This window comes from Nycticebus coucang, chromosome 15 (assembly GCF_027406575.1).
Source record: "Nycticebus coucang isolate mNycCou1 chromosome 15, mNycCou1.pri, whole genome shotgun sequence".
Classification (NCBI taxonomy): Eukaryota; Metazoa; Chordata; class Mammalia; order Primates; family Lorisidae; genus Nycticebus; species Nycticebus coucang.
The window spans coordinates 59,333,552-59,347,217 of NC_069794.1; the positions used below are offsets into that span (position 1 = coordinate 59,333,552).

A 13,666-nucleotide genomic window follows, 5' to 3' on the forward strand; every position below is an offset into this window, starting at 1 on the left:
GGCTCCCGCGGCCCCGCCCAGGCCCCGCCCCCGCCCCCGCCCCCGCCCGCGGCTATAAGACCGCGGGGTGGCTGTGGCCGGAGCTGGCGGTAGAGCGGCCTGCGGACTGGGCGGAGAGCCGCGCAGCTAAGGTGCGGCGGGGCGGAGCGGAGAGGCGGGCAGGAGCTCGGCAGCCAAGCGAGCGCACCTGCGTCCGCGGCCGCACCTCCAGGGACCCTACGGCGCGCGCCGGGCAGAGCTCCGCCACCTCATGAAGCCGCCCGCCGCGCAGGGCAGCCCCGGGGCCGCCACGGCCGCAGGTGAGTGCGGGGTCCCCGGGTCCCCGAAAGCCCCGGCACTGAAGGTGGGGGTGAGAGAAGCGGGGTCTCGGGCTCTAACTTTCCATCCAGCATCCTTCCGCCCTCGCCAACGGCGCTTTGCCCCCGATCTCGGGACGCTGGGGGGTTCAGCCTCCTGCCACCGCCGGGCTGGGTGACACGTAACGGGCACATCTTGACTCAGTCTTCCCGCCCCACCGGGTTCGCGCGCGCCCCTGGGCGGGGGACAAGCGTGGTACCCGCGCGCGCGTGGGAAAGTTTGGCTGTGTGGATGAGCTGCATGACCTTGGGCTTGGTGGAGCTCAGTTTCCTTATTAGTCAAATGGGTTCGATAATAGAACGCACTTCGGAGGGTGGGTGACAGGAGGATTAAAAGACAGCGGGCAGCATTGCGTGTCTGTCACTCGGCAAACGCGCGGTGACCGTTAGCCATCAGGATGGTGGCCGGGAGAGAGGGCCACCAGATCGTCCCTACCCCGATCTGTTGAGCCCACGGCCCCTGTCCGCAGCCCCGGCCTTGGACGCGGCGGCCGCCGAGGACCTGTCGGACGCGCTGTGTGAGTTCGACGCGGTGCTCGCAGACTTCGCGTCGCCCTTCCACGAGCGCCACTTCCACTACGAGGAGCACCTGGAGCGCATGAAGCGGCGCAGCAGCGCCAGCGTCAGCGACAGCAGCGGCTTCAGCGACTCCGAGAGTAAGTGTGACCCCCTGCCGGGAGGGTGCCGCGTCTCAGTTTGCTGATCTGTAATCTGAGGGATGGGCTCCAGGAACCCAGCCCCAAAGCTCAACGCAGTGGGTCGCCTGCAGTTGTGTCATGAGGCAGGTGGGATTAGCAGCTTGTGGAGACTCAGCCGGACGCGACTCCTTGAACCCCATCCAGGCCTTTCCACTGTTTCCCCTCCTCTGCGCCTTTCCCCTCTCAGCGTAACTCTGCAGAGGATGTGGAAGGAGTGCCTCTGGAAGGCAGGGCAAAGCGGGGACATGGAAATATTTGTGAAACCAGGAAAGGTTTCATAAGCTGCTGTGCTTAAGATATTTGAAATTACTTCTTGCACTTTCTTCTGGCCCTGAGGTCTCAGACTTGTTAGCTGCTTTCATGCAGTTTTGCAAGAATCTCGGCACTGCTGAGTTAAAAGTATTTTAGAAAGCGTCCGTCTGTCTTCAGCCACGTCCACCACCCAGGCTGGAGGGGGAGCTAGAGAACAGGTGGGCACGGGGAGGGAGGACGGCTTTCTGGGGATCTTTCTCCCAAGGGGGACTACCCCAGAGGCTCTTTGTTCTAAATAGCCTGTAATAAAAAAGATGAGAGAGCACTTTTTCTGGGAATTAAAATGTGTCCTGGAAGGATTATAAATACTTGTTTAGGTGTCAAACCTCCAATTTGGTGACTTTTTACTATTACATGATTGTCAGTTTTCAAATCCTGGTTTTCAAAGTGAATTTTAAACTCTTCTTTCTGCGTTATTCTTCAGCCTTTAATCCCTAGATGGGTTACAAGCCTGAATGTCACTCCCTTTGCTGTCTTCTACTCTGGAAGTAAAAGTAATGGCCTTTCCTTGTGATTCTCTTATTTTGAAATCTGGAGCTTTCCTTGTTCCTGGGCAAAGACTCAGTTCTAGACTTGAGCACTAGCTGTCCTCCTGGAAAGGGAGAAGGGTTTGAATCAGAAGCCCCAGTTCCAGCTTGAGTGTCCTTGGCAACACTGCCAGAGGGTTAGACCAAGCTACAGCTTTTGAGGTGAAAGGGGATGGAAGGGTATGCTGTTACTTTTCCAGTTAGAAATTTTGGAGTTTGTTTCCAATGACCAGGCTGCTCATTTTCAATTTCAAAGGGAAGTCTTAATGTTTTTGAAATTTGTCTCAAAACTGTGGTCACACACTCATCTTCTTCTACTGGGACATGGAGCAAGTTATTCATTGAACAAATTCTCTGTCCCACGGAAAAGAAAGCTGGAACAATCTGTCACTGCTGCTGTGTGGTAGCTCCTTTCTAAGTCCCAGCCTCACTCAGCTAGAATACAGTCTGAACTCACCCATTCATGGTTGATGACCACTTGGACTGGGTGGGATTTCAGATCTGGATCTGTTTTCTGGGACCTCAAAAGGAAGGACTAGAAACAGATTCTTAACAGTTTGAGGGGTAGATACTTGGCCTAGAGTTTGTAGTTTTTCTAAGGGTATATGTGGGTATTTTGCTTTCTGCTTTTGTTAACTGTTAAACTAGCCGTTAGTTTGGTGGTTAGGGATGTAATGGGAAGGGAATAAAGAAGGCTCAGATGACATTTATCTTTGCTTTAGATATGTAGTTCGTCCCCCACAAGACTGGTTAGAAATAGCCTTGGCAGGAATTGTGTGTATCTAAATAGTGATTTCTTAAGGAAGCATAATATGTGTATCTTAATTGCTGCCAAGAACTGAGCACAGACATTTGTTATACTCATTTGCTGCTGTTCTGTGAAAGAGAATGCTTGAGAGATGTAGATCCTGCTGAAATGTAGCTGAGCAAAAGGGAGACACACCAGGTAACGTTATAATAACAGCAGCTCACTTTTACCAAGCCCTTGCTGTGATTACTGTTATTGTCTATTAGTGCTTACCGTGAGTGATCCCTTTGCTGTTCTTTGAAAGTGTTATCTTATGTGATCTCTGCCACAGTCCTAGAAGGGAGGCCTTGTCATCTCCATTTTTTCTGATACAATAGCCAAACTATGGTTTTTTTTTCTATCACCATGGGTGGTTGGCTAGAATGGGAACCAGGTCTTCAAGAATAGACCCAAATCACACCAAGCCCAGATCATGTGCTGATTTATCGATGGTGGTTATTTTTGAAGGTGTCTGATTGGGGGATGGTCATCTGGAAGGGTCAGTGGAGCCCAGCCTAAGCCCTGTCAAAACCCTACGTGACAAATAGGCCAAAGTTTTTCTAGTTGCAAAATTGAAAGGATCCTATGTAATAGTGAAATTAGAAACATTCAAAAGCTCATGACAAGGAAGAAAATATTTCCTCTTTAACGCTTTCAGAAAAACATTAAAATACACATACCATGTTATATCACACAGATCAGATACATGGAAACGTTATGTATGAAACGATAAGCCAATGTTTCCTGGGTTTTTGCTTTGGCTTTTATAGCTGTCTGTCTGAAGGTACATCAACCTTTCAAAGTAGATCAAAACACTAACCCTGTTCTTTGAAGAACATTTCTTTTTCTTGTTTTCAAAAAAATTAGCTTGCTTGCATACAGAGGGAAAAAAGAAATAGACATTCTCTCTTCTACTCAAAGAAGCAAGTGACTTGGAAAACTTAGAAGAAGAACAGATATTTAATAAGGAAATACATGTGTTCCTTCCTATCCCCCCTGAAAGGGTGAATGCCTCTTAAGACATAAAGAGGACCAAAATAACACTTGCGGTATAACTTCACTTGCGCAGTGGGAATCAAGTAGTAGTTGATCAAAATAGGGTTGTTCTCATCCCTTAGACTTGTGTTCCAACAGATAACATAAGGTACTTCAGGGGGAGGAATTGTAACTTCAGTAGTAAGGCAGTATTTTCAAACTTGATTCACAGAGGTGTTTTAGAAATTGTGAATGCTTGAAAATATATCTTCAGTATTTTCAAAATTATAAAAGTATATCATGATTTCACACATTTGTTTCATGAAATTTTAACTCATTGTATTCTAAATTTTAACCAATGTGTTAATTTCTTTCTCATCGACTTCAGAAGATGTTTATAATGTTGACTTAACTTTGAAAAGTGCCAGGAACTTCTCTCTTTGATGTATTGTTTTTTTTTTTTTTTGAGACAGAGTCTCAAGCTGTCACCCTGGGTAGAGTGCCATGGTGTCACAGCTTACAGCAACCTCAGACTCTTGGTCTTAAGCGATTCTCTTGCCTCAGCCTCCCAAGTAGCTTGGGGTGGGGGTCACCACAACATGAGGAACTGTATTAAGGAGCGGCATTAGGAAGGTTGAGAACCACTGGCTTAGATGGTCGGGGCCTAGCTTTGGGAGAGGGGACTTTATGGGCTCTGACGGAACTAGCATGATGTGACTTCGGAGCTGCTTAGACTAGAACCTGAACTTGTTCAAGTCATGAGAGGATGAGGCTAGTTAGGAGCCCTTAGCACACCCTGTTATTGTGTTTGGGATTCTAATAGGTGACAGGTCCCCTCTGATCTCTGGCAAGATGTCCGGAGGGCTAGAACACTCCCAGAAGAGGAGCTAGGACAAGAGTAGAAAAACAGAGAAAAGAGGTTCTTTTTGACTCTATTCTACGCTGACAGAATTTAGATTTTGAGAAGGAAAGTTCTCCCTACCCTGCTTCCCAATAGGCATTCCCTGTGGCAAAGGGAGATAGGCCCAAGGCTTTCTTTTTCTGTTAATTACTATGATTCCCTTGCTTAAAACCTGTGGGATTGTTCTATATTTACAGGAACTCTGGGCAAGGTTTACTGTCTGTGGTTTTACTTTCCTCTGGAGTAAATTACCTTTCTCCCAATTCCCCAAACTAAAAAAACACACCTACCTTTTCAATAAGCCTCTGTTTTCACAGGATAGTTTCTCAAGCTCTGTTACTGCTCCTAATGTGAGATGGTTGTATTATATTTAACATGCTTTTCTTTCCTTTAATGGTGTCTTAGGAAATGTGGTCCTAGAATTTGAGGTTTCTGGCTTCAGTACACCAAGAGGACTTGGCCTAGGATGTTTCTAAGGAGGATTCAAGATGCTTATGAGATGGGACTTCAGAGCTGATTGAAGTAATTGTTGTAAGCTCTGAAATGTCCAGCCCTGCCACCTGCCAAAGTTTCCCAAATCATCACCGTTAACAGTCCCTTGAGGCCTTATTAATAGCAGCACCTGATGCTGGGGTGGGGTGATAGTATATTAATATGCTATCAGCCAGTGGCACATTGCTGACGTTTTATCAGACCGAGTGGCTGTTATTTTGTAAGCAATAGAGTTTAGGGGAGTGAAAAGAACAGGAAGTCAGACCCTGATCACATTTTAGTCAGCTTCATTTTTTTGCATGAGATTTTGTTCATTCTCAGTTCTTCATAAAAGTCCATGGAAAGAAGTTTTTTTAGGGATAGGGTAAAGAGAGATCTAAATCTTGGGGTACCTGTGTGCGGGGAGGTTTCTCCTGGGAGGTTTATTTATGATGCCTCTGCAGAGAATCTTCTCTTTTTTGTGTGTGTGTGGTTTTTGGCCGGGGCTGGGTTTGAACCCGCCACCTCCGGCATATGGGACTGGCGCCCTACTCCTTGAGCCACAGGCGCCACCCCAGAGAATCTTCTCTTAAGAATTTTGCTTCTTTTGCTGAAGAAGAGGAAGAAGTCTGGGCCCAGGATCCTGATTCATTTCAGTCTCTGGTGATGACCTTTTCCCTCATGGGCACGCCTACAACTTTAGAATAAGACTCGTTAAAACCACAGGCATCATATATGGAGTGCCTGGGTTACTATTCTCCTCTTGCCAGGGAAGAAACAGAATGACTTCCACGGGGCTGCACTGCTTGCATGAACTGTTATGCCGCACTCCCGACAGTGGCACTTTGGGCGCTTGAGTTGCTATTTTTATATTTTCCATATCATGACAGCAACTCAGGTTTGGCTCAAGGATAATAGGGGTTCATTTCCTCTTGGTGGTGGAAGGTTGAGCATTTCAGAACCTGGAATTGAGTCTGCCCCAGACTCAATGGGTGGTGATGAGCGGGTGTGTGCGTGTGTGTGTGTGTGTGTGTGTGTGTGTGTGTGGTTGGTTAGGGCAGGGAAAGGGGAAGTGAGCATATGCTATGCTGATGTGCCTCTGCCTCTGTGTGTTTCTGTATAAATACACATTTGTAACTACCATATTTCCCCCTCTCCCTGCCTCACTGTGGGAGTAGCAGTCAGTCTGTCTATATATTTTCTAAGTTTGAGAAAAATACTTGGATCAAGAAAGCATTTAGCCTGTCAGCCAGGCTCTAAGGATGAGAGGGAAGGCGAGGCCATATCCCAGATCTGTGTCTGCCTCTCTACAGTTTCCCCAAACCACTTGAATTATCTTGAGTTTTTCTTGCATCTTCACTGTATTCCTTTTTTCTTACTGTCCTCTTTTGCTATGGCCTTTCCCACATCTAGATTGTTCCTTCCCTCAAAACACAACAGTGTTTGGTCTATTTGCTGTGAGGTAAACATACAGTGGTATTTTTTCCCCTCCCAAAGGATGAGTGTATGTGCATGTAAACTTGCTGGAGAGTTGGGGCAGAGTCAAGGTGAAGTCCAGAGCCCGAGGGAGGTGGAGTGAGGGCTGGAGTTAAACTTGCTCCCCTGTACCAGCTGCTTCTGAGAGATAGAGACCAGAGGTGTGGCCCTAGAGATCTGGGCCAGCTAGTCTCTGGGCTAGGGATGGGAGCAAAGCTCTCAGGTGAACTTCAGAGCCAAAGAGTACATGCCGGAAGTCTTGTATCTTCCCTCTGGCTCAGGAGTCTGGTACAAGGTCTGCCTTCCCAGGACCCTTGGTTGTTTTCTTGCCCCTGAATCTTCCCTCATTTTGTCCTCACAAGTTCCTCAGGCTGTGTTTGTGGCGACTCCCCTGGCTGTTGCATGGTGGCAGACAGCGATGCCTTGCCACTTTCCTGTATACAGGGGAACTTCCCTTCAGAAGCTCCAGAATTCTCCTCTGGAGGTGGCTCAGCGGGTAACCCAGGCAGAAGGGTTCCCAAGCTGAGTTCCCAGCGTACAAGCGTTCTGAGAAATAATAACAGGAGTGCCACAAAAAAGTGTCCCATGGTCAAGTACTCTTGGGAACTAGGGCTAGCCTAGTTTTTGTTTTAACCACAAGTCTTGTCAGAGGGAATAGACATGGGCATGACCAAGACTCTTGGGTGCTTCTGAAATGTTGATCACAAAGCTTTTGCTTTCAAAGGACCAGTATTCTGAGAAATATGTTTTGGCGAATGGTGGGTATAAGGTCAATGTTTTGGATTCCAGTAGATGTTTACCCGAAATGGTTGTGGTCTTTTTAGGTGAGCTGAGCTGGACCACTGAAGCAAGGAAAGAGTGTGAGCGTTGGTCACAAAGATCTTTTGGGCATATTTGGAAAAGTAGACAAGAGACATGTGTAGGCCAGGAAGATCAGGTGGCAGCTGGGCCACCTGGTCAGGAGAGGAGCTGGGAAGGGGCCCGGTAAAGCACCTGAGATGTCATAGCAGCTTTAGGGGACAAAGCCAAAGTCTCTTGGAACTAGAAATTTCTGCTTCTGAAAATACTGATTTTTTTTGATACTTAGGAAAGTTCATTTAGAGTTAAGGAGACCAAAGAGAGCTTTTGTCCCCTCCTAAGCTAAAGGTAATTGGCTTAATGAGAAAAAAAAATCCTAAAGAGCAGTAGGGGCTGGCCAGGGCCCATCATTCAGCTGTCCTGTTGCACCTGAGACGCCTTTCCAGGGCTCACCTGGGCTCCAGCCTTGGCTGCCCATGTTTTGTTTCAACCAGGAAGACTGTTCCCTCAGGGCCTCGGTTGGCCACATCCTGCTTCCGCTGTCTGCTCTGCCAGCAGCTCCTTTCTGTGTCACAGCTGCACAGCAAGGCTTGCCGTGGGTTGGTTTCCTCCCCCTTGGCAGGACTTAGAGAATCTCAGAACTTCAGAGCAGGAAAGGACTTTAATGATTATTTAGTCCATCTTCCTATTTTATTGACAGGTAAGCTGAGGCCCAGAGATTCTGTGTTGTTCAAGGGCACCTGTGTACATAGTAGCTGCTGGTTCCCTTGACCCCCAGCCCTGCCCTGCTTCAGGGACCCCACCTTGCTGTCACTCAGGTCTTTGGGGGTATAAGAGGGAGCCAAAAAGTTGCTCCAAGTGTCTGTAATTGATGAACCTGAAGGAGAAGAAATCTTCATCTTTGACCTTCTAGCTTATCCCCAGAGTGCAAACTCTTAGGAAAACCTTTCTTGAGGAAAGAAGATTATTAACTCACGAAACACCTTATGTTTGTTATTTTGGGGATTCAGAGGGCAGAAGAGCTATGAATGCCCCTTTCCCCATACCCACCAACCAGTCAAGCTGTTGGTGCTTAGCTGTCAGGAGACACCTTGTCCATAGGCAACTATGGTCTGGTCACATTGATTCTATGACACCCTTCTTTTTGTAGGGAAGCAAAGGCCTTTAGTATACTCAATGGGAGACGCACACTTACACACTGGCACTCTCTTACACACACTTACACACTCTCAAATCATTTGTGGGCATAAAATATAAAGTCTGGAAATCAACCTGTTTTCTTTACTATCAATTTGCAACTTTTGCTTCTTTTGGAGACAAACTGTTGGTTATCAAGGGACTATGGAGTGATGAGTCGATGATCTAATGACTACTATTTCTAATAAGTGTGTTTTCTTTCCTGAAAGGTGCAGATTCACTTTATAGGAATAGCTTCAGCTTCAGTGATGAAAAACTGAATTCTCCCACAGACTCTACCCCAGCTCTGCTTACTCCCACTGTCACTCCTAGGAAAGGTGAGCTCATTAGCTGGGTGTGAGCTTTTTATTTTATTCCCCTCCTCTTCTCAATCCCTTCTCCCTCCTTCTGACCAATCTTCCCCAAATATGCAAAACAGTTAGATAAGACTAATATCTCAGTACAATAGGGCATGGGATGTAATTTATAATTTCTCAGGATTTTGATCAGGGTGAAAACTAAATCAGATCATTTAGGGCAGAAAAATCTGAATTCACAAGGAGAGAGGAAACTTGCAGCGCTGATTCGCACTCCTGTGGTGTAATCAAGACTCCAAATAACTGCTTCTTAGGGGCCTCCTCCCAGACTGGTTGGTTCTAGAATTTAAAACTCAGCAGTCCACCCTTGCAGAAAGTAGGATTATTTTTATTGCATTAAGTATTAACCAATGCTTTCAGATGACCAATTTAGCAATTAAATGGGGTCGTCATTATGAGACAAGTGATGATCTCACATGATTCTAAATAATAGCCCCAGCCTGTTTCTACTGTGGTATTAATAGACCTAAAAAGATTTTAAAGATGCATGAGCAGTTTCTTATTTTTTGGAGCTGGTCTCCAGCTAGAGAGCTGAATGTTCTCTTATACTGGACGAGTGCCCTTTTGAAAACAAAAGGAGTTTTTCTCTTTACGAAAAGTTATACTTGCTGAAAATAGTTGCAGAATGCAATAAAAATGGAACATAGTTAAAATGAAATATGATGGTTCCATCACTTTTCTCATTCTGGCAATAAGACAGAACTTCTCTCTTTTTCAAAAGAGATATTTTAAAATTCCCTTCTCAGCACAGCAACATTAGCAGCCACTGGGGATCCTGCCATTATCCAACCCTCGGTGTGTAATGGATCTATTGAATTCAGAGACAGAGCAGCCTAGAGAGTGGCTTAAAACGTGCCCAGATTTGTTACCTGATCCCCAAGAGTAGGAATTAAAGAGGGAAAAAAGCCCCTTGTGGCAAATTGATTTGAAAAGCTAAGAACAATGAGCCATTTATAGCCAGCAGGGGTTAATTAATAAAACTATCCGGTAATGCATTTCAGGAAAGGCAAGAATGATGAACTCTACTGAAAAACGTAAGGTAGACAGAAAAAATCCATATCTCTGTATATAGAGAGAACAAAAATCAAGACGAGGACTTATGTGTTACCTTGTGCTGGCACTGGGACAGGATGATGCTGTCCTGGGGCCAGGAGGCTCATGTTGTCTTCCCTGTACCATTTTGCCAAGAAGCAGTTGATTTTCATTCATGTCATACTGGAGGGACTCTGAGGGCTGCAGGGTTGCCCTGGGGAGCAGCACAAGCAAGACCATGTCAGAAGGCAGTGTGGTGGGAGTCACAGAACTTGGGGGGTCTGTTCCATGCAGGGATGTGCAAATCCTACACAATCAAAAAATCACAGCCCTCTATCTTCTCTTCCTGCTACTCACTCTGCCCCCAACTTGTAAGACAATGAAGGAAGGTTCTTCTTTCAGGTTGGGGGGAGGTAGCGTGGTGGGAGAGGGAGGTGATGAGCTAAAAAGGGGAGAAACGTGGAGGCTCGTCTCTAGAATTCATTTCTAAGTTTACAGGAACTGACATTGAGAGCAGTCTCTGAGGATAGAGAGAGAGAGATGTAAAAGTGGAAATAATCCGTTCCATAGTTCTGGGAATTCCATAATCCTGGAAAACATGGGGTCATCAACTGACTTTGACACAGAAACTGAACTCTCTCTCTCCTGTTTCACAGCCAAATTAGGAGACACAAAAGAGCTAGAAGACTTCATTGCTGATCTTGACAGAACATTAGCAAGTGAGTACATGCCTGGTATTTAAAAAAAATCAAGCAGAACACTAACCAACACCTCTGAAAAAGTGCTATGCTGTTAACCAGCTTGCCAAGGGGCAGTTTCATCATAAAGCTTCTTTAGATTTAGAAACAGGACCCAGGTGACTTGGAAAGAAATTCCAAGGATAAGCTTGCATTAAAGTAGACCAGGTGCCTTTCCAAACAGTGAGAACAGGTCACCAGCAAACAATGGTGTTTTGTTTGAAAAATAGAGAGTCAGCAAGATAGGAGTTTTTCTCTCATGATGGCCTACCAGACTTTGCAGAAAAGAATTGAACTGATTTACCACATAAGCATTACTCCAGCGAGCCAGAGGGTTCCACCTCATGGGCCAGGGTAATCTCCCCAGGTTAGATCCAGGTTAGATCCAGGCCCTTGCTGCGGTCTGACTTCTAAGAGAGAATTAGCTTGGAGAAACATTGTAACCAACGACCCAGGCCAATTACTAAATGACCTGGATTAAGTATGTAATACTCACTTCCCATTTGGGAATTACATTAATAGTAACCCATTTTGTGTGACCAAAAATGTTGGGAACTGAAGACATCAGATACTAACTGCAAAGTGGGGGTTCTAGAGGAGGGGGCCTTTGCAATCTATAGACACACTTTATTCAAAAGACAGAACCTAAGGCTACCTTGAGCTTCTGGGATGATGGGAGTCTCAGAAGCTATACTCTTGTTCAGCCACACAGTGGGTCAGAAGAATCTGATCCCAGCTCTTTAATTTTTCAGTGAAAGGGCTGATTTTCTCTAAGAAGTATTTTATGCTGTACTTTGCTAAAGAGCCGGGTACACTAGAAAGAATTCGATCCAAAGCTGGATTTAAAAATAACTCTGCTCATAACACTCTTATATTACCTCTACTTATTGAAGATTTTATTGCCTCCTTTCTGATATGCCTCACCATCCTACATCAGAAGACCAAGGCCTGTTTTGACAGAGACTGTTATAATAGCAGCACATTTTGTATTAGCCTATGTAACAAGCCTGTGTACTTTATGGAAATTGCAGCAGGCTGCCCTGTTACCCCAGATCGTCAGTCATACATTACGTGGGAAGTTGGGCATCAAATGTGGCTTTGATGCGTGTCTGAGATGGCATGATGTGGTTAAGCATAGGATATAACCTTACCTGTCTTCCATTTACAGGCATGTGAAACGAAGAGTTCTGGGTCCTTTTAACATAATGGAGAAGCTTCAGAGAGCCCCAAGGACCTGTAAAATCAGCTACCAGGATTTGCTGCCGGAGGGGACAGAGATGTGCTCACCTCCCACCAGGCCATGTGCAGGCTCACCTTCAGATCAGCCCTTGTGCCTGTATCTGGACAATTTAGACAGTGAAACTGACTTTGTTTACCTGCTTGCAGCATATTAGAACAGATGATCCATTGCTAATGTTGTGTTTTCTCTTTAAACATAGCTTTCCTATAATTTAAAGTGCTTTTATGAAAATATTTGTAAGTAATTATATATAGTTGGAAATAGTAATATGCTTTTCCCATTATAATATATTTTTGTATACAAATAAAATTTGAACTGGAGTCTGTATTTTATAAGCTTTCTTTTCTTTTTCTTTATGTCTTCCAATATATTTCCATTCCTTGATACTCTAGTGGGAATAATAGGACTGTAGATTTCTTAGCAAGGATACCCTGGGTGCTGCCGGATTGCAGGAAACAAGAGAATGGTAAACTTAAGCAAGGGCTCCATTGAGCTTGTTCAGTGCTCCAGTGGGGAATGATGGCAGGTGGCTACTAGGAAACTTTAATTTGAGGGTAAGAAGGTTCCTCTTCTGTCTCTACCCTCCTGTGCAAATCTTGGCACCTCTGTTGGTGGCATGAACTCTTTCTTTGAATTTGGGGAAATAACAGTTGTACTTAAAATCTAGAACTTTTTTGGGCGGCGCCTGTGACTCAAGAAGTAGGGTGCCAGTCCCATATGCCGGAGGTGGCGGGTTCAAACCCAGCCCTGGCCAAAAATCACAAAAAAAAAAAAGAAAAAAAAATCTAGGACTTTTTTTATTTCAGATTAATGTGAGGGTACAAACAATTAGGTAACAATGTTTGCCTTTGTTAGGAAGAGTCTCTGTTGTAGTTATGTCCCACACCCAGGAGTGTGCCACATACCCTTACCCCGTGACCATTAAGTGGGAGTACGCTGATCCTTCTTCCCCTTCCCCCATCTTGAATTGAGTTGAGTTTTTCTCTTGTGTGGGTGTGTAGTAGATCACCTGCTGACTTCATATTAGTATTGAGTACATTGAATTCTTGCTTTTCAATTTCTTTTTTTTTTTTTTTTGCTTTTCAATTCTTGAGATACTTTACTAAGAAGAATATGTTTCAGCTCCATCCAGGTTAATACAAAAGATATAAAGTTTCCATATTTTTGTGGCTGAATAGTATTCCATGGTATATACCACAGTTGTTAATCCATTCCTGGGTTGATGGGTATTTAGATTGTTTCCACATGTTGGCGATTGTATATTGAGCTGTGATAAACAATCTAGTGCAAATGTCTTTATGCTAAAATGATTTTTTTCTTCTGGGTAGATCAGTCTAGGACTTAAATATGAGGGGAGGTTGGAGCATTTAGAAAACTTAAATATTCAGTGCTTTTCTAAGATCTGTGCACTGAGGAAGACTGGATAGTGTTGGTCTTGATGGAATGTTCAGGTGACTTCAGGGTCAAGGCTTTCTGCAGGTGTGCTTTGCCCATAGGAGCAGTTACACTCGCCCCAGTTGCCTTTGTGGGGGCTGAGAAGAGGCACAAAAACAGAACAGGTCATAATTTTCTTCTCTATGCTTTTCTATTCTCGAAACCTCCTCTAAAATAAGCAGGCATTATTTTGTAAGAGAATAAAATTATATAAAATCTCCAAACCCTGTGGTCCTAAAAGACATACGTTGAAAACATAACTACTTATAAACTTATGTCTTTAAAAGTTGACTATCTGATCTATTTTTGGGGGGGAACTGGGAAACACTTTTCTTTCCCCAAAGCTTCTGGGAAAGCTTTTGGGTTGCA

The 13,666-nt window shown here is 44.9% G+C and overlaps 1 protein-coding gene across 1 annotated transcript; it reads left to right on the forward strand.

Annotated features, from left to right (window-relative positions):
* Positions 1–41: 41 nt before the first annotated feature.
* On the forward strand, positions 42–12,181 carry RGCC (regulator of cell cycle). Its single transcript, XM_053563634.1, has 5 exons — positions 42–299; positions 827–1,012; positions 8,708–8,815; positions 10,543–10,605; positions 11,792–12,181. Exons 1-5 carry the CDS (start codon positions 251–253, stop codon positions 11,797–11,799), a joined length of 414 nt encoding a protein of 137 aa, XP_053419609.1. The 5' UTR covers positions 42–250; the 3' UTR covers positions 11,800–12,181.
* Positions 12,182–13,666: the final 1,485 nt, after the last annotated feature.

Coding starts and splice junctions, on each gene's coding strand:
- RGCC (XM_053563634.1), top strand. CDS start 251: ATGAAGCCGCCCGCCGCGCAGGGCAGCCCCGGGGCCGCCACGGCCGCA. Junction 1,013..8,707: donor CGGCTTCAGCGACTCCGAGA/GTAAGTGTGACC, acceptor CTTTCCTGAAAG/GTGCAGATTCACTTTATAGG. Junction 8,816..10,542: donor CACTGTCACTCCTAGGAAAG/GTGAGCTCATTA, acceptor CCTGTTTCACAG/CCAAATTAGGAGACACAAAA.